Genomic DNA, 25,697 nt, shown 5'->3' on the forward strand with positions numbered 1-25,697 from the left:
ACCAGGTTTGGACTATGACAGACGTGTGTACTTGGCCAAAGACATTAGGGAGTTTTGTACAGAAGAGACGAGAGACCTTGTCTGCCCACTGGTTCCAGGTAGGTATCGTTTCAACCTTGCTTATTGAACGTCTCTCGTGTGAGTTTACTCCTGTTTCATGTTAGCTAAATGGGTCGCTTTGCCTTCTTTTGTATTGAAGCTATGGTGGCTTGATTTTGTCTTGTGATCAGACCATTTGAAAAACTGATAGATTTGTCTATTGCAGATGATGAGCCAATCCCATCTACATTCAAACATTGTAAGAAATCGAAATCTGCAGTGGATGTTACTAAGAAGACTACGGTGAAGAAAAGTATAGTCAAACAAGCCATCAAGAAGAGGAAGGAAGCAAGAGAGAGTGATGAGTACACTCCCCAGCCTACCAGGCGCCCTCGGGCAAAAAAATGACCATCTAAGTTATCTCCCCTGAAAACTGTTTTTCGGAGTCATCTCCTTACTAATAAGCATTAGTTCTCTAAGGATTGAAATAAATACATCCATTCCTCTATTGTAACATACCTGGACATGTGTAAGTAAGTTCCAAACCCATTGAATGTGTGCATGTTATATTTGACAAAAAGACATAGCAATCATAGGCGAATGCTTATCGTAACAGGTCGCAACCTGTTTTTAAATTAAATGACAACCAATTAATCATTTTTATCAATATTGGCTGATTTTGTCTTATTGAGATAGCAATGATGGTCATTCATATCAATTTTGTGGTGTTTGCTATTGTTATTGTGCAAGTAACACAGGCTATAGATAGAGAATAAAGTTTGATGTAGCTGCACTAAAGGTCAAGGTCAATACTAAGGTACTAATACCATAGAAAATCCATCGATCAGGTTCGCAGCGTCAAGTTTAGTCTGTGCTCAAATTTTCATTCTGAATGATGCGGTTGATGATGCCGTTGCTAGGGACCAAACAAAAAAGTTAGTGCTTTGCTGGCTCTCCAGATTTAAACTCTTTTATTCTCAGAACAATGGATTATGTATTCCGCTGACATTCGCTGTCAGAAAACACGGCTGACAAGGGTAGGATGACCGGGTTTCAAAAATTTAAATTGATTCTGAATCCTCACAGAATTCTGCATCTGATTATATATCATACTCAGAAACTCCCTATTCACCTCAAAGTCTGAAAATGACAGCCCCTGTCACATATTTCGCATTACATACAAGTAAAGGATGAGAAAAGCATAATTATCACACGAACTAAAGATACATGTTCAAGAGAAAGACAGGCATAATAATAGCAAAAGCTAATGACAGACACTGACGTGTTATGTCCGTGGTCTTGTTGTTTGCAAGGCCTAGTGCCCTTGCAAACTGTTAGTAGGCCTAGTTGATTAAAGTTGAATGTAACAACAAACTTCAAAAGGTCTCAAAACCTGTGACAATGGACAGACAGACACTTATGGTTTTAGAACAGTGTTCAAGAGGATCATCTGATGTAAAGGAAACTCATTACAATGAATTATGTTGAGTCTCACAAGTCTCTCTCAAACCATCAAGCTAGATTTCTGTTATAACTCAGTCTCCCTTTGATGTCATTGTTGTAGGACATACTTCAATATATTAGGTATTTATAAATATAATATCTCCTCTATTTCTATAACAATATACATCTACATCACAAACTCCCAATACAAACACTTTATAGAGAGTTTGTTAGTCCCTAAAATAATTTATTACAGTTTTGCTCCGTTTTTAGCAGTTTCGAACCGTATTTACTAGTTTGTCTCAGTTTTTCCCATTGTCCATTGGTAAAAACTGTTTTTGCCGGCAAAGTTTACAACCTTGTAAAAAACTAATATTACCGGGGTACGACAATTATATCTCAAGCGGTACAGTCACAATGACGATCTGATGAGAGAGTATATGTGAAGACGATGGCTAATCATAAAACAATATTTTTTCTTAACCTTGTTGTTTGGAATTATTATTTATACAGATGTCAGAAGAATACAATACTGAAGTCCCCGTAAACACATGCAATATTACAGCAAACAAAACACCTGGTACATCAGAAGATCCTCAGAAACACCTGGTACATCAGAGGACCCTCAGAAACACATGGTACATCAGAGGACCCTCAGAAACATCTGGTACATCAGAGGACCCTCAGAAACACCTGGTACATCAGAGGACCCTCAGAAACGCCTGGTACATCAGAGGACCCTCGGAAACATCTGGTACATCAGAGGACCCTCAGAAACACCTTGTACATCAGAGGACTCCCAGAAATGCCTGGTACGTCAGAAAACCCTCAGAAACACCTGGTACATCAGAGGACCCTCAGAAACACCTGGTACATCAGAGGACCTTAAGAACAACAGTCATGATATACCCATCCACAAGCGGATTACAAACTTCCAAATGAAATTCGATATTTAACATACACAACCAAAAAAACTTGAGTTATTCATAACTTCCAATGAGTACACTCCCAAGACCTACATGACACAAGTCTACTCAAATAATAACCCTCTGCAATAAAAAGAGCCGAACCTGAGTGCTTTAACACCTTCTCACAGGCTAACAAAGACATCTATAAAAGAGAACAACTCAAATGACTCAGCCTCTATCCTGTCCATTATATTTTGCGTCGTTTCTTCACACTACCAAGGCTTTTTTTATCCCAACTGTTGAGCCTCTTTATCGAAGAACTGTTCTGACTCTCATATGACTGTCGAGACTCACAGTCACACGATATTGAGCGACAAAATATGGACAGCCGTTTGAGTGAAGGTGTAACTCTCATCGGCTATCTTTAATATAATGTCATTAACATAACTGCTTTAACATTTTATTAGTCGTGTATTTTAACTGTTGGACTCATAGAACAAAAAACTATCTTTTATTGGCAAATATTAGGATTGCTAACATTAGCTTAACACTTTCACTAGTGCGAAACACAGACAAAATACAGTAAAATGACAGAGCAAACTCAACACTGATATACATGTGGATTCAGATTAATGGTGTATAACATAATTTATCCATAAACCTACATGATAACCTCATACATAGTTTAGGGATGGCTAGCCATTTTAAGTCAGTTATCCAAATAAATACTTTAGTATTAAGGTTTATGGGTATATTTAATAGCAATAAATATTTGCTGCAGTATTATAAAAATTCACCTTTGCATTAAACCAATCATTTCAGAAAGATTCATGCGACCTTAGATGGAATCGAAATGATCTTATTACTAGCAATCTTTGCCGTGGTAGTCAATAGTCATATTTTACAATATGTTTTTCACAAGGTACCACAGCAAGTAAACTAACTAAAAAGCAGTGTACAAAATAAAAAATCTGAGTGGTCTAACTAATATAATAATGTTAGAACTGAGAGCATAAAATATGTAGAAAGCATGCTTGAAGAATGATATGAGTACTTTTAAACAAAAATGGACAAATATAAGCTGTGGAAATAGCTATGCATATCTGTTACGGCAGATTTTACGTTATGAAAACAATGTAGAATACAGAAATGTTAAAATAGGTAAGGCTAGATAGTGCATGGTACCATTAGTCAAAGGATAGTGAGTGTAATTTGAGTTTTGTTTTAAAACATTGCAGATGAAGCGTTCTTGAATGAGTGCAGAGGTTATTAAATAAATTTAGCAAGTTACTGTTGAGTTTGTTGTAGTTTATGGCACTAAGTAATTTAAAGCTGGTCCTGGTTTTGTGATCATGGGTTTTTATTTTCAAGCCATAGCTGAGATTTTTAGGGCAGTTATTGTGGAGTATTGAATGAGCAGGTAAAGTATTGTGACAGCTTAGGTAAAGGAAGAACACCAGTAGCACTCGTTATCACGTCGGTAGGTGGTAAGTGATGGTTTTCATAGAGTATCTTTAGGTATTTGCATATAAGTCGCAAAGCTTTTTTGTAACATAACTAGTGTGTTGGTATATTTTACAGTTTTTGTAGGGTAGAACACGTGTAGGCGTGTAATGTTATGACTTTGACCTTGAGATGACTGACGGAAGGTTAGAGATCTCACGAGATTCAAGTTTTTGGAATCGAGTGAGCGGAGAGAAAGGTTACTTTTTGGCTGAGTCATCTAATATCTAAATCTAAACACATTTTATATACGGCCGTATATAAAATAGGTATATTAATCTACTTACGCAATTATGTGTTGACGATTGTGCACAGTGATTAAAAATACTTAACTATTTTATTCATAAAAAATCAAAGCCTAAAATTACAACAAAAACACGGAAGACTAAAAGTTTACTTCTAAAGAAACTTCTAAAACTCCCTTGCAATGCGAGCAGCCATTCAACTTTAGTTAAAGTTACAGAGGTATCCGGTTCTTTTTTGTAAAAGGTAAAGCCTTAGATCTTACACAAGCTTTTAGTTGCGATAGCTTCGTCGAGTGATCTTACCCTAATCTGCTTGCAGCCTTCCGTACTATTCACGTGTTTTGTCGTCATAGAGATCCAAAAATAATCGATACTCTTGCAGATTAATTGGGAACTGAACGAATGAGGCGAGTAATGTCTCCAATAGACAATATTTTGCAAAGGACAGTGACTCCTATAATAGGACCTGACGAAGGGTTACCATTGTCACCAAATGGCATTGCCTATGAACATGGCCAACCCAATTGTATAGATCGTTCACTGCGACCGTCATCATCGCCATCAGTGAGAGGTTGTAGATATTCATCTACCAACAGAAGCGGAAGACCGCAATCAGCTATGGAAATGGTTTGTGAATTTAATAATTTAAAATGGTCATGAATAGTTGATGTGCATTATATTAATTGATAAGGTTTGTTTTACTTTAATTCTGTCATAACGAAAGCTGAAAATATTCTGATCGCCATTGATTTTTGTCTCGAATCAAGCATGCACGAGCAATTATTTTCATGGTAAATCGATACATGGTTACAATAAAATCTTATAACCTATAAAGGTGTTTACACGATATTGACTGTTGCTATCTTGAACTAGATATCAGACAAAGTCTATTACCGTGAAGCTCAAAAGCGATCAAGCAGTCGAGGTAGCAGACCCTTTACAGCAATCATGCCAGCTCAAGTTAAAGCAGCATTCAATCCGTATCAAACGTCATACAAGCACGAATACTACAGAAAAGATGAACCTGAAGAAATGGTTGTGAGGTCAGTGCTGTTTATCAGTAATAATAGTGATTAATTTAATCGGAAGAAAGTGGGTTTTTTTGATATTTTACTCTAAAAATTAATAATAGTTTGGCTCTATATTTTACTTAACAGCTTCACTGTTTATATTATGTTATTTTTTATTTAAAAATGCAGCTGATTAACTTTAAACCTACCACTTTTTGACAGTAAAATCATCAGATACAGTTGACACATTTTACAATTCATGGAAACTGTACCTTCTGATCATTTTATCGCTGATGAAAAAAGCTTTTTATAAAAATAACACCAAAGCTTACTTTGAGCAAGTTTGTGTAGCAATTATTAACCATCAATTTCAGTTTATTTTTTTATAATAGGATACTTTTACATGCAAGGATTTTCTGCTTAATCAAATCGTATGCCAAAAAAGCACATGTATCTCGCAGTCTGAAGCATTGGCAAGCCTTGACTGAAGCCATCAAGCTTTATAAATAAATGATATTTACTATAGTTTGCTTTGACTGTCAACATCATTTGCCATAAGGTTGGAAAATAGTAACAATCATTTAAATGTTTAGCATTATTTTAATTAAATTTAAAACAAATTTACTGTTAGTTTCAACAGCAATACGCTATTAACCGTATTTGTTTGGGTGTCGATTTTTCCACTAGACATTTGAGTCAATCTCATAGTCTTGTTCAAGTCAGCAGTAGTTTAAGCTCATCGAATAGAGGCAAATGGATTCAGTCACTTTATAGTTTCCCTTTGATAAATTCGCATAAGCCTTACTGCCGCAATAGTCATCATCTTAGCGGTGTCTGTTTGGTGTGTAGTGAGATGGAATGATTCTTTGTTTAGTTTATGGTTCAGTACTTAACAGTAGAAATGATTATAGCTAACCAGCTTGGCGTGTATCGCTTCTTTCTACTGTAACCATGGTGAGAAGTACCCTGTCACGTTGTCAATATTGATGTGTATTATTAAGACGCATCTTTAAGATGACAACAATGCTCCTCAATGGTATTCCACCCGGTTGCAATCAACATAATTTTCATGAAATAGTCAAGATTAGTTACGCCAGTAGCTATCCATTGGGGACACACACACCCGGTGGATCACGGTAGAATGAATTAATTGTAGCTAATATTTCAAACGGTTCTCTAGTAGACTCTCAATAGAAATTATAGTAGAACAACTTTGCTCTGAACTAGCATTTGCCATATCGACTGCAGGTATACAGTCATGTTCAAAAATATTAACACCCTTAGCCTTTTAGCATGTCTTATAACTTAAGAGCAAACTATCTATATGCCCCTACATATACAAATTTATCAAGCTTAACACAATACCTATTCAATATACACATAGAGCATCCGTGTCTTAGTCGTAGTTGTCTAGAACGCCGTAAACAACAGACTGGAGTGAAATTCGCAAAAAGAACAATGACTTGCGGTAACTGAAATGTCACCTCACATTAAGTTACTCTTTGCAACTGGGCAAATCTCCAGTCATTAAGCTTTCCTTGTTACTTTGCTCAGTCATGTCTATACAAGATCACAAGCCATCTTGGTACAACAATGCTCTTAAAAGCACTCACAGCATCTGCTTGCCGTAAACTAAACATACATCAAACTTGATTTTCTTGCTCATAGATTATTCATAGGTTCAAATAAATTATGTACACATATATGAGTGAGTTTTAAAAATATCTTTGTTCTATAACTCATCCTTATCAACAGGACCTCATGACTACAAAATATATAATAAAATTAAATATCTAATCAAAATTAAATATCTCAAATATTATGGTTCTAGTCCCAAGTGTGATTTAGATGGTGATCAGAGGGCTTGTTCATCATAACACTGCTAGTAATAGATGTATGCTGTTCTACACCAAAATTGTGTTTCTGTCACCTGACTAATTAATTATTTTAATTTGAGAATTCATGTTAGTAAGAGGGTACTGCTGACAACAAGAAAAAGTTTATTGGTCGCTTTTAGCGGTTTTTGAGACCATTATTAACAGAATATCATAAAGAACATGTTTGAACTATTCTCTCAGCTATTCTGCTGCCGCGAACACAATAGTGAATCAGTTTTCTTCGCTATTATGTGGGTATTTTTAGGTATTTGGGTATACCAAATACCCAGTATTTGGGCATTTGGTATACCCAAATACTAAAACACTGGGTATTTGGGTATACCAAATACCCAGTATTTGGGTATACCAAATACCTAAATATCCAGTATTTGAGTATACCCAAAAGTTGGGTATTGGGTATTTTTGAGTATTGGGTAGTTTTCTTGCAACGATCCATGTTTTTAATTAGATAGCAGACATAAACCTTTCTAAGTTTGTTTTTTATTTCTTTATTGTTTAAAAAGAGGAGAGTATGGCTAGAACTACACCTTCCTATTTCTTCTTTAATTAATCTAAGTTTTTTTTCCAGTTTCAAAATCATCTTAAGGCTGGTTCACACTACATTACCATATATTGGGGTTGTTGTCGTTATTCATCGAATATGTGCACCGTAAACTTACAGCATAGCCGAAGCTAAGTCAGGAAGCGTTAAAGTTGTTAAACACTCCCGAAATTTTGCCGAGCATCCATGACAGTCGGTAGAATGTGCACCACTTTGACGATAGTGATTGATTGACACAGATTGCTTGATCCACAGTTCTACTCATGGTAGTTCCTGCAGGACTATTGTTTCAGCAACTGCGGTGTATAATGAAAACACTATGTCACTGGACTGTACGCCGGTGTAAAGGTAGAATTTTGGTAAAGGTAGATGGGTTTGAGATAGTGTGAACATTGTGATCACAGACGATCATCGAGGTAGTATGGTATTAAAGTTGGTATACAGTGATATAATGGAAAGCAGCTTTTAGTTGAAACATTTTACTTCGATTCTGAACAAGCGCATCCAATGTGGTTTTCGTTGTGAGTTTCAGTTCACTGGGAAGTTGGTCTGTCACACGGAACACTAGGTGTAGTTCACTGCCTCTGTGTTATAGAGATTTGTCTGCATAGATCAATAAATTGACCTTTACTCATATATATATAACAGCCACCGTGACCTTTGCTCACCAGCGACAGCTGCTCTCTCAATCTCTTGAGTAAGCTAGGCTGTTTAAATCAATCACCCTGTAATTCTATATACACCCGTAAGTCTTTGTCGGGTCTATTCATGTAACGAATGGCTTAGATCGAATGTTGACTCGGCGGTACTTGCCTTATAGTTCAGGTGTTTTCATTACACCCTAAAATGTTATTCTAATTTATTAGTGATCAATAAGCTGCTACAATTAGCAACTATATCTACCATTTCCATTTAAATCTGATCTGCAATGTTATTCGTGTACGAAAGCTATTCGGAAAAAAATTACTGGGGCGACTGGTAAACAGTTGCAAGCTGGTCTAGTTTCCTGAGCAGGTGGCACAGTAGGACCATGCATAGGACATTAATTTGGTCTGGTGATGGGATCGTAAGGCAGAAATGTTGTAGCGACGACCATAGGAACCTATATCAATTAACTAAAGCAACCACCTCAGTGAAAACATCAAAATTTTATATACTTACTGAACATACTAAAAATAGTAACAGAACAGTACAATAGTAGATTATACAAACTGACATAATCGTACGCAGTACCATATGGTTCAACATTGTATAAATAAACAATATATAGCGTACAAAAGTGTTGTTGATAACTGTTTCAATCGTCGACTGGTTACATCCATATTCCTTAGCGAGGTTGAGGATACGCATGCCTTCTTTGTATTTCTTGATTATCTCCACATTCATTGCCATAGTAATCATCTTCTTACTTCCGTCTTTAACATCACCGACAATCTTGGGAACCAAGGCTATCTTATTGAGGTTTATATTAAGCGCTGAGTTCCACAATAAATACCATATCAAATGATTGCCGCACATAGTCATACGCTGACTATGTGCATCGTAAACTTACAGCAAGCATACCTATAAACTCACGCAAGATCTCGAGAAGATCGAGACTCGCGCAGTGATGCCGCAAGCACACAAATCACCAAATTTGAATTTTGGAAAGATATTGTTGTTGACGCTGTATGGTGGGGCAATGCCGTAGCGATGGGTCAGAAAATCTTTGCATTTCTCTTTGTAAGACAGAAAACCAAAAGTCAGGGACACCATAACCCAGGGTCCATAGTACTTGCAATGGTTTTCAGAGAGTTATAGTTCTTTCTATGTGATTGTGTTTTCATTTAGGCCCCCTTCTCACATAAAACTAGATAATTCTGCTCTGCGAGATGAGACAACCTACAACAAAGAATATACAGGACAGCGGACAACACCAAACGGTAGACTGTGGTCAGGAGGGAACAATCCTCATCCTTCAGAAGTAAGTACTAAGGCTCGGTACTAAGTATCTCGGTCTATGCTATAAAGTGAGGTGAAAATGATTGCTTTTTAAGTAGTGTTCACACTTATCAAGTTGCCTTTGAACTTTTTACTTTTGATGTCTTGTTGTCTTCATGAGAAACTGTATTTTTCATCAGATCATGTTCAACAACGTACCTACTATAATAGCAGATAAAACAAATCATATCACTCTTTACCATAACAAATATTGAGAAAATTTAAACTCTAGCAAAATTTATTTATATAGAACTTTTCAGAGTGAAAATTTTATATATATATAGGTATAAAATTGTAATATAATATATATAATATAATAAGTATGGTTTATAATACATATATTATATTAAATATAATATATAATATATTATAATATATAGTAAAGATTTTATATATGCATAAAGATTTTTCGAGTAAATGATCCATATTATATGATATATTTTTGTTATTATTTGGGACAATGTACACTTGTATACATTGTCCCATATAATAACAAGAATATATCATTAATTTATGTCATTAATTGTCGCTACCCAGACATTGTTTATGGCAACCATGAGTGGCTCTTACAAAACACGCTGACATCAGAGGTTCTTTTATTAGGCCAATATGATTCTTCTTTATATTTGCTCACTCAAATATACTGATTATTTGATCAGCTAAGCAAATGGTTCTTAATGCCTCAGTGTCGAAAAACAGCCGCTGTCAGACTTGATCTTGCTTGCTGCCAATCTTGTACTTGCTAATGCTTTCTGCTTATAGTGTCAAGTTCATTTACTCTATGCTCGAGTTGAGTTTTGTTTTGTTTTAAAGGCTTTTATGGTTTGGAAGTACCCGACCCGTAGAGAAGTTAGCGGCACCGAAGGTCATGCAGGCCAAGCCCCTGTTTTAACCAATGATGCATTTGACAAAGTGATGAGAGGCAGATGTAACTCCATCTACCAAACAGACTACAAAGGACTACCTCCTGGTAGGTATCATAGTTAATTCAATCTGTTTTAGATATGCTGTGAAAGAATTGAGGTGAATTAACACCTACAGCTGTAGTTAGCTTCCTGTTCGTCAGTTTTTATGTGGGGGCAATGGACTAACAAAGTACTAAGACTCTCTTCATTACCATCTGACATTTTAATCCACCTGTTCGAGACTGTCACGTGTTGTAATAAACATCACATAAAAATAATAACAAATTTTTATTTTTAATATTAGCTTTTACTAGTAAAATCTGTGTTCGTTCATCTGTCCAAAGCCACAGCTGGATGTAAAAAATATTGCATAGAACAGGATTCAAACTTTCATTGTTAAGCATAGTAGTGCGACACTTTTACAACGGTGTCAATCGCAAATTAATTGTATGTACACTTATTAAACCTGACGATATCTCACAGCACACTAGACTGTCAGGGTGCCAATCTTTACCATAATTAGTCATTTCCATCCATTCGAAGCCACACTAAAAGTTCCTGGAAAAAAATTGCACCACACGGGAATAGAACAAACATATTAAAGTTACCAACCAATCACACTGTTATCTGCACCACCCAACTACCTTTTTATGTCAAAGACTGGTTTCGCACATAGTTATTATAGATTACTAGACTAGACCGTCAGGGTACTAGAAAATTAAAATAAAAAATTATTGGAAAAATGGCAACAAGCGATAAAAAATAAAAAATTTTATTGGTTGCTATTCTATAACCAAGTTGTAATTCATACAAACATTTGGCAACCAGCTAAATGCAGCATTTTTCACTATTCACCGATTACACAAGGGTAATCGGTGAATAGTGAAGAGTAACTCATTGAAACAAGCGTCTCAGTTTTTAAAGGTTGACTTGCAACAAAATTCACATTACAGTTATTTGGTATCATAAGATTCACCATGTCTAACTCTGTTGTATTCTAGGCGCAAAATATTTGGGAATGTGATTCGCTTTCCAAAATGGCTCAAATGGGACATAGTTGTTACAGGATGGTTTCTGTTTACACTTTCATGCAACCTCATTCGTTGAGACATTTTCACAAATATATTTCACGCATTCAATAAAACTATGTCTATTGTTTTTACGCGTCTGTTTTATCGTCATTGTAATGCTGTCACTTTTAGCAGTGATATCTTATAACTTACCGTGAAAATTCGTTAACCTTTTAACCTTAGCTCGAAGGAGTACATATCATTGTCTGATAATTATGACGAGCCTGTTGGTCACCTGTGTTAATCGAAAAGTGCTGCAAAAATTATTTGCGAAGTATTGGGTCACATGATCGGATTATGACTTGACGATTGAATAATGCCGAAACAAAACTGTTAAGTAGGGAACATCTATATTTGATACGGGGTCTTCGGTAAAACCCGAAGTGTTTGTCATAAACTAGTGCTACGATAAGTTTATATTGAGCTTTTTATTGGCTTTTCAATTCACGTGAGAACATCACGCGACAAGACGATAACCAAACTGTAATGAATACGTCAGAGAAATAGAGATTCCAATCTACGGCTGCTTTTCGTTTTTGAGCTTTTAAGAGCTTATAATCACCTTTCCACATATTTGGCACTTACAACCCAACAGAGTAAGATATGGTGAATCCTTTGATACAAAATAACTGTATTTATCTTCTTATCTGTATTTACTTCATCACTAATTATTTTACTGTTTCACTATAGCCTTAAATCATCAATCCGAGTGGCCGTATTATAAGTCTCTTGTAGGGACACCAGCCTAAACTTGAATCATCTACACAAGTAGCTGAATTGTGTGCAACAAATTGTTTCTTGCCAAAACAGTTTAATTACAGAAAACAGTGTTGGCATGCCAACATTCCTTACTAAGCCCGTCTAACAAACCTTTGTTTTCTTTGCGTGCTATGCCATGTTCTAGTCAAAGCGTATTCATGGAACCAATGCTATTATTTCAAGTTCCATTTGTTTTGAACCATCTCATAAGGAATTATCTAAATTTCTGTAATATTTTAGCATGGTCATAGTTGAGTTCATATTTTTATATTTATAAATATATTTGCACTTAAATATTCTAGAGCCTACGTTGTATCGCTTAATATATAATATTAAGTACCAGCTGCCCATTTCCTATTTTGATGTCTGATTGCACCATGCATAACATGCAGAACTTGATCAACGCAAGACTTGATCACTCCTTGTTCATGGACAAATGTCATCATTCTTGTGATTTTTTTGTACCTTTAGACTTTTTTATCAAATACACAATAAAATTTTTCTATAATTCTATTAAATCATTTTTCTATAATTATCTCTCTTGATTATTATTATTTTCAGGACATTTGCCGTCTGAGCTTGCCAATGTTCCCCTCGATTGGAAATCATCTGTGCCCTACACCATTGACTCCGCTCAAAGAATTTCGTACCAAACCCCCAACCAGCCGAGAGCCCTAAGCAATAAGACGGACAGGTTTGGCCATTCAGGTCATGATAGACACAAACTTCTCCTTGGCATTGGTGAGTGTCGAATATCGCTTGCAACTGGCATTTTTGAGTGGTGGTTCAAACATCGATTTCTGACAAAATTATTACCGTTCAAATGCTAATTTTTAGAAAAGTGAATTTGTGTAGAAGCTTATAAGTTTTACTACCGCCATGAAGAATACTTGAATCTCCTTTCTATATATATACATATATATATATATAAATGATAAAAGATAAGCTAGGTGATAAACTAACCAAATGAGCTGCGCGAGATGCATTGAATTCATCAGGCCATATGAGTCGTTATTTAGGTTAAAATATGCACAGCGACTCTGCATTATGGCACAACGTCACGAAAGCTTGCTCTCACGGCTCTTATTAGTAAGTTTAGCAATGCGGATAGTACCTTGCTCAAATTAGCCATTGACCATGTGCCAGGCTAATAGCAAGTGGCAGGTAACTACATTACCTGTCAGTGTTTAAAAGCTGTTTTAACACCCGTGCAATGTCGAGCATTTTGCTATTCTATATATAAACGTGTGTGTCTGTCAACTGATTGTCTAGTTATAGCGACCAAAATTTAACAATAAAAAATCGGCATCGTACTGGATTCGAACTTGGAACCTCTAGTTACATATAATATAAGATTTTTTATGTTCAATAAAACATTTTGTCAAATCATGTATGTTATGTTATTTGATTATTTCTGTTATTTTGTTACGCATTCGCTTAATTTTATTATAGCGCCAAATGCTTCCAAACGAATACGAACTGTGAAGAGCAACACAACATATGATAGGCATTATAATGAGACAGCGCCGTTGGTTGTGCAGGAGGCAGCTGTTCACTTCCCTACACACGCTCGAACGGTTGTAAAAGGAAAAGGTAAGGCAGGACGATTCTTCTTATCAAAAATGATTGGTTGCTAAGACTATTTGCTAGTTCTACTTAAATATAACTAGATAGGTAGTATGAGCTATCTCCCCATGCCCTGGCAGTCTAATGTGCTGTGAGAGATCGTCAGGGGTGCCGGTAAATCAAAGAAAATAAGTATATTCTCAATTATTGATAAACACTGGAAGAGGGATTGATTGGTGGAGATGTGTTTGATGATGAATTTGAGTCTTGTTTAGTGCTGCACGATATCTTTGCATGTACATTCGATTATTTGGTCTCAAAATAGATCGAATATCGAACATTGGAGTTGTCTTCTCTCGATATGTACTGTTAGACTTTAATATGAACGAAGTGAGAGGATTTTGGTTAATATCTGTTGAAAAAACAGGAGTTGTACCATCTTTACAATGAAGAGAATAGACAATTCCATTTTTGCAAAATAAAATCTGCCGAAATTTCGATAAAAAATTGGTTTTGATATTCATATCGACTTGAAAACTGACCAAATATAAAATCATCTACTGAAATATATCGTCATATCGAATTATATCGTTTTATCGTGCAGCACTAGTCATGTTAACAACATTTGTTTATTTTAACCTGTAGCCTGAAGGCCTGTGCACAATATTGCTCAAATCAACGTTTAGCTGTGCGATGGACCGCAACGATTAACTGTTTTGGCATCGTCACCAACGATAAGGTGTACACACTATGAACGATTACCTGTAGGTGATCGCTAACAAACAACCAACTAGAAATTACGAAAGTGCATTGGTGATATCACAGGTCCTTTTGTTATCTTTTAATTAACTGATTATGTAATTCATCATGATCGTAGTTCTTTGCAATGCTTGCAAATATGAACTGACATTATTATATTCACAACTGTTAAAATTAGATCCGATGTGGTCAACAAACAGCCAATCAATATGCTAACAGTTGCGATCATCGGTATCAGAGTTCAACATGTCGAATGTCCATCGCAGCATCGCTAGCAACGATTACATTGGCCGCTCATCGCAAAATGACCTCATGATAGCCCATCATTGGGGTCAATCGCACAGCTAATCGTCGATAGTGCGCACGGGCCCTTAGATTTCGATGGTTGATGGGACACGGCCGTTATTATAGCAAAAATTAAAGGTTGGGGCTCTGTTGAGGTTATAAGAGTGACAATTAGTTCTGTGGTTGCAGATACTAATTGAAAGGCATTTCAGAACAATTTTTTGATGAAAAACAAGTTTTTGCTTTTGAAAAATACAAAAGTTTGGATTCGCCTCCTCCATTAATTTGTGCAATGGCATGTTCAAGCATTGCAGTCTACATCAAAAGAAATGCGTTTGACAGATGTATATCTAGGTCACCTAAAAGTGTTTTGATTTTTTCAGTTTTGCTTTAACATTCCTATTTAACATTATGACCTAAAAATACTAAATGACTAACTACAAATTTTGTTGACTTGAAAGTTAGTGCATAAAAATTGTATGTTACAGTCTTGAACTCTCTAGCAATACACATCACAAGAAAACAACATAAACTCGGACAATTTATTATTAGTTACATCCCGGGCTTGACTAATATATGCCATTTTTTCCATGCATAAAGAAAAATTTATTGTTATGATCATTACTATAATGTAACTGGTGTTTGGCTGTTCAAACTCATGGTTAGAGTTTGGAGTAAAATATTGCTTTGTGTGGGGTTCGAACCTATGATGTTAGGATTCCGAGACTGACAGTATAACACCTGCCCCAAATCACCACCTCAGAATAATTGTGCAGATAGTGGATCTCCATGCTTTATCGACACTCCTTACGATCTCTCACACCACATTCAACAGCCAGGGTGCCAGTATTGTATAAAAAACTTTTATATAGAACATGATATGGTATTTTAACCCTGATCAGTTTTTGGTTAATTTAATCTTGAAACATCCGACCACATCAGCCGACCAGCCTTTCAGCCGACCATCTCAAACATCAAAAACAACCACAAATGTTAAAAATTATTGATACTTTTGTTCAAATCAACCAAAATTTTGTGTAAGTTCATCATTTCACATGATTTTCTCTACATTTTCAGGTCCAGACGAGTTGGCGGCCATTTATGAAGATTTAAAACGAAGTCATTTTCCGCGTCATGCAAGGTCACAGTCTTCTATAAATAGAATTCAAGGATATACCAACATGGTTCCAGTGACACCCGATTCTGGAATACCTCGTGTCTCGCCTGGCACCGGAATCCGTCCCATTCCCTCTGCAAACTTTGTAATTACACCCGTTCCCGAGCCTATCTGTGAGCCCGTGTAACAAACCTTTGTTTTCTTTACATGCTATGCCATGTTCTAGTCGAAGAGTATTCATGGAACCAATGCTATTATTTCAAGGTTCATTTGTTTTGAACAGCTTTATAAGGAATTATCTAACTTTATGTAATATTTTAGCATGGTCATAGTCGAGTTCATATTTTTATACTTATAAATATATTTCTTTTTAAATTGTTATAGAGCATACAGTGTTTTGCTTAATATATAATAATGAGTACCTGCTGCCCGTTTCCTATTTTAATGTCTGCACCAGCTAGCTCCCTTTTAATTTAACTTTTGAAAAATAATTTTGTTTGTGTATTTCCTGCAAGAATGATATAAACATACAGAAAAGGGCATTGTCTTTATTCATTCATCAAGATTTTTCAGGTTTCTCAAATCCAAAACATAATAACCGGAGAAGTGTTCATTCGGTAAAACTAATTGTAGGGCATTTCGTAGTCTTCAGCAACTATGCTGTTCTGTTTGGTTCAATGCTGTGCCATGTTGGGACTTGCTGACCATTAAAATCGTAGGTAGTCATTGCATCGTAGATAGCTTGACACAAAATCAGAACTTTACGCTCAAGACACACCTCACTGGTGAAACGAACTACGAGTGTGTTGGCATCGTCTTCAGGATAAACATCAGCTGCCAACGTGGCTGTTCGTTCTGGAAGAATATTGAAAACACGGCATCGCTTGTCCGATGGTAGAACTTCCTTGAATGTTGGTATCTGCTGCTGAATAAACATAAGACTATTTGGCTGGGTTTCTAGATGGTAAAAACAGTCTCTGATCCATCCTATTTTTTCATGCGTAGGATCAAAAACTTCTAATGTCTGCGTACAGGTTTCGCTAACGCAATAAAATTGCATATTTCCGAGTTTGTCTTGAAACATGATCCAATTCATGAGAGATTCTGATTTCTTTATTTCAAGTAACACTCTGCCAGTTAGCTCATCTAAGATGTCTATGAAAGTTTCTCTCATCTCGGTTTGTCCAGCTACTCGAAACCTCAGGTTAGTTAGCTCATTGAGAATATGAATGGACGGGTCAGTTGACTCTGATCCAGATGGGGGCACATCGATTGGCATTGCTAGCCTGGATAACTTGTAAAAACTGCAGTATAGTTTAAATCCGGCAATCAGTATTAAGAGCCTATCCTCCACCGTTTTTGCATTCACAAACAACACCTGAACTGTCCCCGATTGTTTGTTTGCTGAAATACGAGCTAGATTCTTTAGGCACTTTCTGTTTATTTCAAATTCTATATACGAAGGGTTGCTAGCACTACTAAGGTCGTAATTAAAGTACATCGGATACTGCTGGTTCCGATTATCATCGAGAATATGTACATTGTCGATCATCCCAGCAGCTGATCCATCCGGGAAAATAAGGTTCATACGAGATGAAAAGGCTGATAGCCCACCAGTAGTAGACATTAAAAGCTTTGAGCTTTTATCAAAGATTTTTACAGAGTTTTTATCCTTAACAGCCAGGCTGTAGTCAACAAAATTGATGAACTTTGAGACACGATCAGCTGGAGACGAGATTTCCATGATGACGAAATGTTGTATTCCGGAGACATCTTGACCTACAGCTCTAATCGCCCAGTGTCTCGCAAGTAGCAACTCGTTTGGTTTAGCGTTGGCAGCACCGGCAGCCTTTGGTACGCTACTGCTGCTAAGCATCAGTTTTATTCAAGTTAAAACTCGGTGCATGAAATTAGTTTTTGCGATTAAATGAGTTGTTCTTGTGCACTTTGGTAACTTCTACTAGATAACTAGTAAAGCAAGCATGAGTAACAATGCATAATTTACAGTCCAGAATGTGTCGATTGCTGCTGCTGTCAAGTCAGTTAACAACATGTATTGCTAATCTTTTAATACATATATGAACATAAATATACATAAGTAAAGCGTAAGATCTGAGCAGAGTGATCAATGATAAAATCAGAGCAAGTTAAAATCAATAAAACAGACTATAACTTTACATAAAAGACTTGATTACTATTAGTTTCATGCTTGGTAAAAGCAATCTTCAGATTGCTCTTGCCAAGCATTAAACTAATAGTAATTAATTGTTTTATCTAAAGTTATAGTCTGTTTTATAGATTATATATACATATGTATATATATATATATATATATATATACATATGTATATATATACATATATATATATCTATATATATACAATATATATATATCTATATATATATATATATATATATATATATTAATAATATATAGTGCTAATATATATTGATAATATATATTGCTAATATATATTGATAATATATATTGATAATATATTTTAATACATATATATGTATTATCCTTATTTACAAAGGTCTGCCATTTAAAGCAAGTTAGACCATGAAATAAAAAAAGCAAGCAATAGTAAAGTAGTTTGTGTGTATTAAAAGAACTTGTTGCATAACACTGTTTGATAATGTAAATTAGCAAGGTCTTGGTGTCTGGTATCAAGTGTTGGGATTTTTTGAGGAAATAGAAATGAAATGGATGGTCAGATAGATTGGGAATACGGTTTGAGTATGTTAAACAGCAAATATCTGAAACGGCATTTAGTTCATGATAATTGTTCGCATACCATAGATGCATACCATAGATGCATACCATAGATGCATACCATAGATGCATACCATAGATGCATACCATAGATGCATACCATAGATGCATACCATAGATGCATACCATAGATGCATACCATAGATGCATACCATAGATGCATACCATAGATGCATACCATAGATGCATACCATAGATGCATACCATAGATGCATACCATAGATGCATACCATAGATGCATACCATAGATGCATACCATAGATGCATACCATAGATGCATACCATAGATGCATACCATAGATGCATGCCATAGATGCATACCATAGATGCATACCATAGATGCATACCATAGATGCATACCATAGATGCATACCATAGATGCATACCATAGATGCATACCATAGATGCATACCATAGATGCATACCATAGATGCATACCATAGATGCATGCCATAGATGCATACCATAGATGCATACCATAGATGCATGCCATAGATGCATACCATAGATGCATACCATAGATGCATACCATAGATGCATACCATAGATGCATACCATAGATGCATACCATAGATGCATGCCATAGATGCATACCATAGATGCATACCATAGATGCATGCCATAGATGCATACCATAGATGCATACCATAGATGCATACCATAGATGCATACCATAGATGCATACCATAGATGCATACCATAGATGCATACCATAGATGCATACCATAGATGCATGCCATAGATGCATACCATAGATGCATACCATAGATGCATACCATAGATGCATACCATAGATGCATACCATAGATGCATACCATAGATGCATACCATAGATGCATGCCATAGATGCATACCATAGATGCATACCATAGATGCATACCATAGATGCATACCATAGATGCATACCATAGATGCATACCATAGATGCATACCATAGATGCATACCATAGATGCATACCATAGATGCATGCCATAGATGCATACCATAGATGCATACCATAGATGCATACCATAGATGCATACCATAGATGCATACCATAGATGCATACCATAGATGCATACCATAGATGCATACCATAGATGCATACCATAGATGCATGCCATAGATGCATGCCATAGATGCATACCATAGATGCATACCATAGATGCATGCCATAGATGCATACCATAGATGCATACCATAGATGCATACCATAGATGCATACCATAGATGCATACCATAGATGCATACCATAGATGCATACCATAGATGCATACCATAGATGCATACCATAGATGCATACCATAGATGCATACCATAGATGCATGCCATAGATGCATACCATAGATGCATACCATAGATGCATACCATAGATGCATACCATAGATGCATACCATAGATGCATACCATAGATGCATACCATAGATGCATACCATAGATGCATACCATAGATGCATACCATAGATGCATACCATAGATGCATGCCATAGATGCATACCATAGATGCATACCATAGATGCATACCATAGATGCATACCATAGATGCATACCATAGATGCATACCATAGATGCATGTTATATTTTTTACTAACAATATGAACCATACAAAATGAAGCTCTTTTTACATGTCAAAAGAAAAATGAGAAGACGGAAATCAGAATTTATTTAGTAAATTGAACAAAAGTGTTTTAAAAGTTAGTAATCTGATAGCGTTGCAGAGGAATTGGGGTAGCAAATTGTAGGTCGTAGTAATAAAAAGTTCTTAGATTGAAACATATGACATTGGATGCAGTCCGTTCGTGTCACGCAATAGAAAACAATGTTCATCAAATGTGTAGGAGGATAAATACAGCTAATTTTTAGCATAATTTACGCAACTGTTTAAAATCTGTAGCACAAATGAGCAAGGTTGGATAAGGCAGTATGTATAAAGATTCTGTGATGTGATTGGTGGAAGTGTGTTAAACTGGACTATGGGATCGGTAGTACACATGTCTTGGTATAGATACCTTCGAAGAGAACAAAAGTAATATTCTTTTTGGCTGTTGGTATGCTGAGACAGGCATATATATATAAACATGCATATCACTAGTACACATGTCTTGGTATAGATTTCTTCAAGGAGAACAAAAGTAATATTCTTTTCTGCTGTCGGTATGCTGAGACAGGAATATATACATGTATATGAACATGCATATCACTAGTACACATGTCTTGGTATAGATTTCTTCAAGGAGAACAAAAGTAATATTCTTTTCTGCTATCGGTATGCTGAGACAGGAATATATACATGTATATAAACATGCATATCACTAGTACACATATCTTGGTATAGATTTCTTCACGGAGAACAAAAGTAATATTCTTTTCTGCTGTTGGTATGCTGGAACAGGAAAAAAAAAATATATATCAATATATCAAGATAAGAATGTATAAATTGAAAGCAAAACGACATGCTGTTTGCGGTTTATGAAATATCTGCACTGCCTCAAAAACATGTTTGATGAAAGCTTACTGCGAACATGATAATTATGTTTGGATCATGTAAGATCATCACTTATGGATAAACTGAGTAGTTTTGTTGATCTCCATTCTGATATAATTTTGTCTCCACATGTAAACTGAAGGGTACAGTATTTATATTAAAGTAATAATAAACAGACGTGTGACTTGCACATCGATCTTCATACGGTTGGTGGCGTACCACTGAAGCATTCCCTTGATGTCCGAATCACACTCTCATTTTGGCAGCAATAACATATATGGCGTGTAATGGAATCACCTGGGCTGTCAGTTATCAGCCAATGAGATGGCTTGTAAGAAATCAGCTTCACAATCTACATGCAACTCACTACATAACTGACTGTCTAATATCAGCTGAGTGACTTAGTGACTGTTACGTCATGTTGCTATATTGCAATAGCTGAACTGGAGTTGGTACGCGCATGTGAATTGATACAGAGTAGCGGTTCTTGTTTGCTCATGATGAAATATTTATAGCAGAATAATTTTACTGAAAAGTTCTGAATAGAGGATTAGACACAATAGCAAACCTTTTGATTAACATATGTTAGGTATTTCAAAATGAACATCAACAAATTATGATTGCGGTTGATTTGATAACAATCTTATTCAGCTGAGTGAGAGTCTCTTGAATGTATGAAAAGCGAAACCTTGACAGATCTTCAGTTGTAATAACTATGTGCACAATTATTCCACAATGCTGCTAGATGATTAAGCAGTGCAGGTGGTAGTGTGCGTTGCTGGGAATCTAGATATTTGGGATTGATCCCGTGTGGTCTATTTCTTTGCTAAAGCTTTTAGCATAGACTCAGACATATGGATAGACAGACATGGCTTTTATTATGGTAAAGATTGGAAATAGTGTCAAACTGCCTGATTTTGTTATGCAAAATAGGTTATGATGAACTTTGTAGCCTTTCTCATGCAATATTTTTAAGGTGAAGGTGTAAATATCCTAGTCAATTTTTGTCAATACTTATGAATAGTTGCCATATATAAATACTGATGATGCCATAATACAATAAATATTGTCACGGCCACTTAAACTTGTTAGCTTTGATTATAGTTTATTGATTATTATTATAGTAATAATCTTTTGCTGAGGGCCAAAATTTTGCAAAACAAAGGCTTTAAGCAAAAACTAACCACACTTGTAAGGCGATATAATGAATATAATAGAATTATAACAGAACAATGGTAGAACTATAATAGTTCTACCATTGTTTTGTTATAATTCTGTTATATCCATTATACCGCCTTACAAGTGTGGTTAGTTTTTGCTTGCAGCCTTTGCTTTGCAAAATTTTGGCACTCAGCAAAAGTTAAATTTAATAAAATGCAGCAGTGAAGGTTGATACGTCGCTAGATGACCATTGCTGACAATCACTCTGTTTCCATAATGCGAATTTAGAGTTATGCCGGCGTTGAGTTTTCGTGCAAGTGACTGTTTCAATGGACATGATGTGATTAACTCCAGCCAGCACCGTGTTCAAAAGACGACAGCGTGTCCTTAATTATTGACCCCTATAATAAGTCAATAACTAGCGACACAGTCTGGTATTCAGAACATTAGCGCATTCGTTTGGAATTGCATTGTTTGGAATTGCTGGAATTACTGAAGTGTGAAAGTGTTTAGACTTTAAAATGAATTAGCTGACATGTTTTTTGCGCATTATTCGTAGCTGCCATTTCCATCATTTGAAAGCAGGACGCATTTGATAAAGATTTGCTAGCAAAAAAACTCACTTCACATGCAGGGTCTTTCACTTTTTTAAGATGGATGACTCGCGGAAGACTCCAGCTCATCATGTGTGTCATAGAAGCATAGTAATAATAAAGTGTAGCAATGCTAATCATATAACTTCTACAGATACAAAACTTAATAATTACTTCAAGGAAGTGAATGGAATAGATTGAGAAGGGTCATGACCTTTAGGCAACCCTTCCATTGTGGAAGACAAATGATATCAAAAACTATCTGACAAATTATTATGCAATGTGCTTTGTAACATAGTAGGCATAGCATTAAACTATACATGTAGCTGGCTTCAAATTCCATGTTCATAAGGAAATACACACGTAAGATATTTTTTGTTGAATCCGGTAATGCAATGATTATTAGTTCATAGAGCTATATGGCTTCGTGACCCTATATATATTAATGTTTATATATGTTCATGGGACCTATATATATGTGTTCAATAATTTCTAGATATTTTTTTTATTTGATAAATGGTTGTCGATGTACAGATTTCCGCTACATATATTTTGCTCTAAAGTTGATGTTAACAAAATAATTCTATCTTTTAGTGCAATAAAGTTTCAGGAGGTTTTATCGAAAATTTGAGGATTTTTCAATCATTTTTTATTCTTTTTGATGTTTGAGACAGTCTGACTGTCAGGATGTTTCAAGATTAAAATCAAAAGAACTTCCTCATGATTTAAAACGCTATGAAGGAAAATACGTGTGAAATGATGTCACTCATTGCTATTGTTGCTACAGTTGATATCAGCTGTGTTTCAGGTACAGCATCACACAAGTTGCACAATGGGCCTTTATTTTTGAGATATGTTTGCACTTATAGACATCATAATTGGGATTTTACTTGATCTGAACAGTTTAACCGCAATCAAATTTTGGTGATGTTAATCTTGAAACATCCTGGCAATTAGATCACATCAAAAATCGCAGCTGATAAAAACTATCGATACTTTTTAACAAAATTTACTAAAGTTCTGTGTAAGTTCATTTATAAGAGTCATAGATTTCACACTTGCAGTAAGTACCAGTGCAGTAAGTAACAGTGCAGTAAGTACTAGTGCAGTAAGTAACAGTGCAGTAAGTACCAGTGCAGTAAATACCATTGCAGTAAGTAACAGTGCAGTAAGTACCAGTGCAGTAAGTACCAGTGCAGTAAGTACCAGTGCAGTACGTACCAGTGCAGTAAGTACCAGTGCAGTAAGTACCAGTGCAGTAAGTACTAGTGCAGTAAGTACCAGTGCAGTAAGTACCAGTGCAGTAAGTACCAGTGCAGTAAGTACCAGTGCAGTAAGTACCAGTGCAGTACGTACCAGTGCAGTAAGTACCAGTGCAGTAAGTACCAGTGCAGTAAGTACCAGTGCAGTAAGTATCAGTGCAGTAAGTAACACCGCAGTAAGTACCAGTGCAGTAAGTACCAGTGCAGTAAGTACCAGTGCAGTAAGTACCAGTGTAGTAAGTACCAGTGCAGTAAATACCAGTGCAGTAAGTTCCAGTGCAGTAAATACCAGTGCAGTAAGTACCAGTGCAGTAAATACCAGTGCAGTAAGTACCAGTGCAGTAAGTACCAGTGTAGTAAGTACCAGTGCAGTAAATACCAGTGCAGTAAGTTCCAGTGCAGTAAATACCAGTGCAGTAAGTACCAGTGCAGTAAATACCAGTGCAGTAAGTACCAGTGCAGTAAATACCAGTGCAGTAAGTACCAGTGCAGTAAATACCAGTGCAGTAAGTACCAGTGCAGTAAATACCAGTGCAGTAAATACCAGTGTGGTAAGTACCAGTGCAGTAAATACCAGTGCATTAAGTACCAGTGCAGTAAATACCAGTGCAGTAAGTACCAATGCCGTAAATACCAGTGCAGTAAGTATCAGTGCAGTAAGTACCAGTGCAGTAAGTATCAGTGCAGTAAGTACCAGTGCAGTAAGTGAACATATGCGTATGAACATTGTGAGCGCTGGTTTTGCAAAAGTATTATAATGCTGCAGAAGCTCTGTAAAAGTTCGTCTTTTTGCCAAAAAACTTATTGAAAACTTGTTGGATGTTCTTCATTTTTGACAACTGTTTTTGCATTTATCAGGTACTAGTTGAATGCTTGGCGTTGCACAGGTTGTAAAAATAGTTTTAGTACAGAAAATTTACCTCCAACCTATTTATGCAACATCCACTATTCTAACTTTTAAATGAAGTGTATTGTTTATTTGTGTGTACCGTTTTTGCTTCTGTGTACAGTTTTTATTCCTCTGTAATTCATGCTGTACTGGCTGCAGTGCCTACTACAGTTCTATACTGATTGCAATAGTCTTGTTGAGCAAGTGAGTTTAAAGGTTGACTTGCAATAAAATTCACATTGCAGTTATTTGGTATCAAAAGATTCGCCATGTCTTACTCTGTTGTGTAGAAGGTGCCAAATATGTAGGAATGTGATTAAAAGCTCTTAAAAGCTCAAAAATGAACAGAAAATCGCAGCCACACGAGACCGCCGTAGTTTGGATTCGTTTTCCAAAACGGCTAAAATGTGATGTATGTGTGGGAGATGGTCTATGTTTACACTTTCATGCATCCTTATTCGTCGAATTATTTTCACAAATATATTTCACGCTTGCAATAAAAACCATGTCTATTGTTCTTACG

The 25,697-nt window shown here is 35.9% G+C and overlaps 2 protein-coding genes across 3 annotated transcripts in view; one reads left to right on the forward strand and one right to left on the reverse strand.

The window, feature by feature from the left end:
- The window catches only part of LOC137402214 (uncharacterized), a 37,406-nt gene extending 33,056 nt beyond the window's left edge, over positions 1-4,350 (reverse strand). For both annotated transcript variants that reach the window (XM_068088713.1, XM_068088712.1), the window contains exon 1: positions 4,291-4,350. The gene's annotated coding sequence lies outside the window, so the exon portion shown is untranslated. The remainder of the gene's footprint in view (positions 1-4,290) is intronic.
- Positions 4,351-4,684: 334 nt separating this feature from the next.
- LOC137401796 (uncharacterized) lies at positions 4,685-16,567 on the forward strand. Its single transcript, XM_068088280.1, has 7 exons — positions 4,685-4,765; positions 5,012-5,181; positions 9,418-9,550; positions 10,381-10,537; positions 12,863-13,042; positions 13,754-13,894; positions 15,989-16,567. Exons 1-7 carry the CDS (start codon positions 4,757-4,759, stop codon positions 16,213-16,215), a joined length of 1,017 nt encoding a protein of 338 aa, XP_067944381.1. The 5' UTR covers positions 4,685-4,756; the 3' UTR covers positions 16,216-16,567.
- Positions 16,568-25,697: the final 9,130 nt, after the last annotated feature.

Source organism: Watersipora subatra, chromosome 8 (genome assembly GCF_963576615.1).
Source record: "Watersipora subatra chromosome 8, tzWatSuba1.1, whole genome shotgun sequence".
Classification (NCBI taxonomy): domain Eukaryota; kingdom Metazoa; phylum Bryozoa; class Gymnolaemata; order Cheilostomatida; family Watersiporidae; genus Watersipora; species Watersipora subatra.

What these genes read in the sequence shown, in the direction of transcription:
- LOC137401796 (XM_068088280.1), top strand. An exon ending in CCTGAAGAAATGGTTGTGAG is followed by an intron (nt 5,182 to 9,417) that starts GTCAGTGCTGTT and finishes GTTTTCATTTAG; the next exon opens with GCCCCCTTCTCACATAAAAC. An exon ending in CAAACTTCTCCTTGGCATTG is followed by an intron (nt 13,043 to 13,753) that starts GTGAGTGTCGAA and finishes ATTTTATTATAG; the next exon opens with CGCCAAATGCTTCCAAACGA.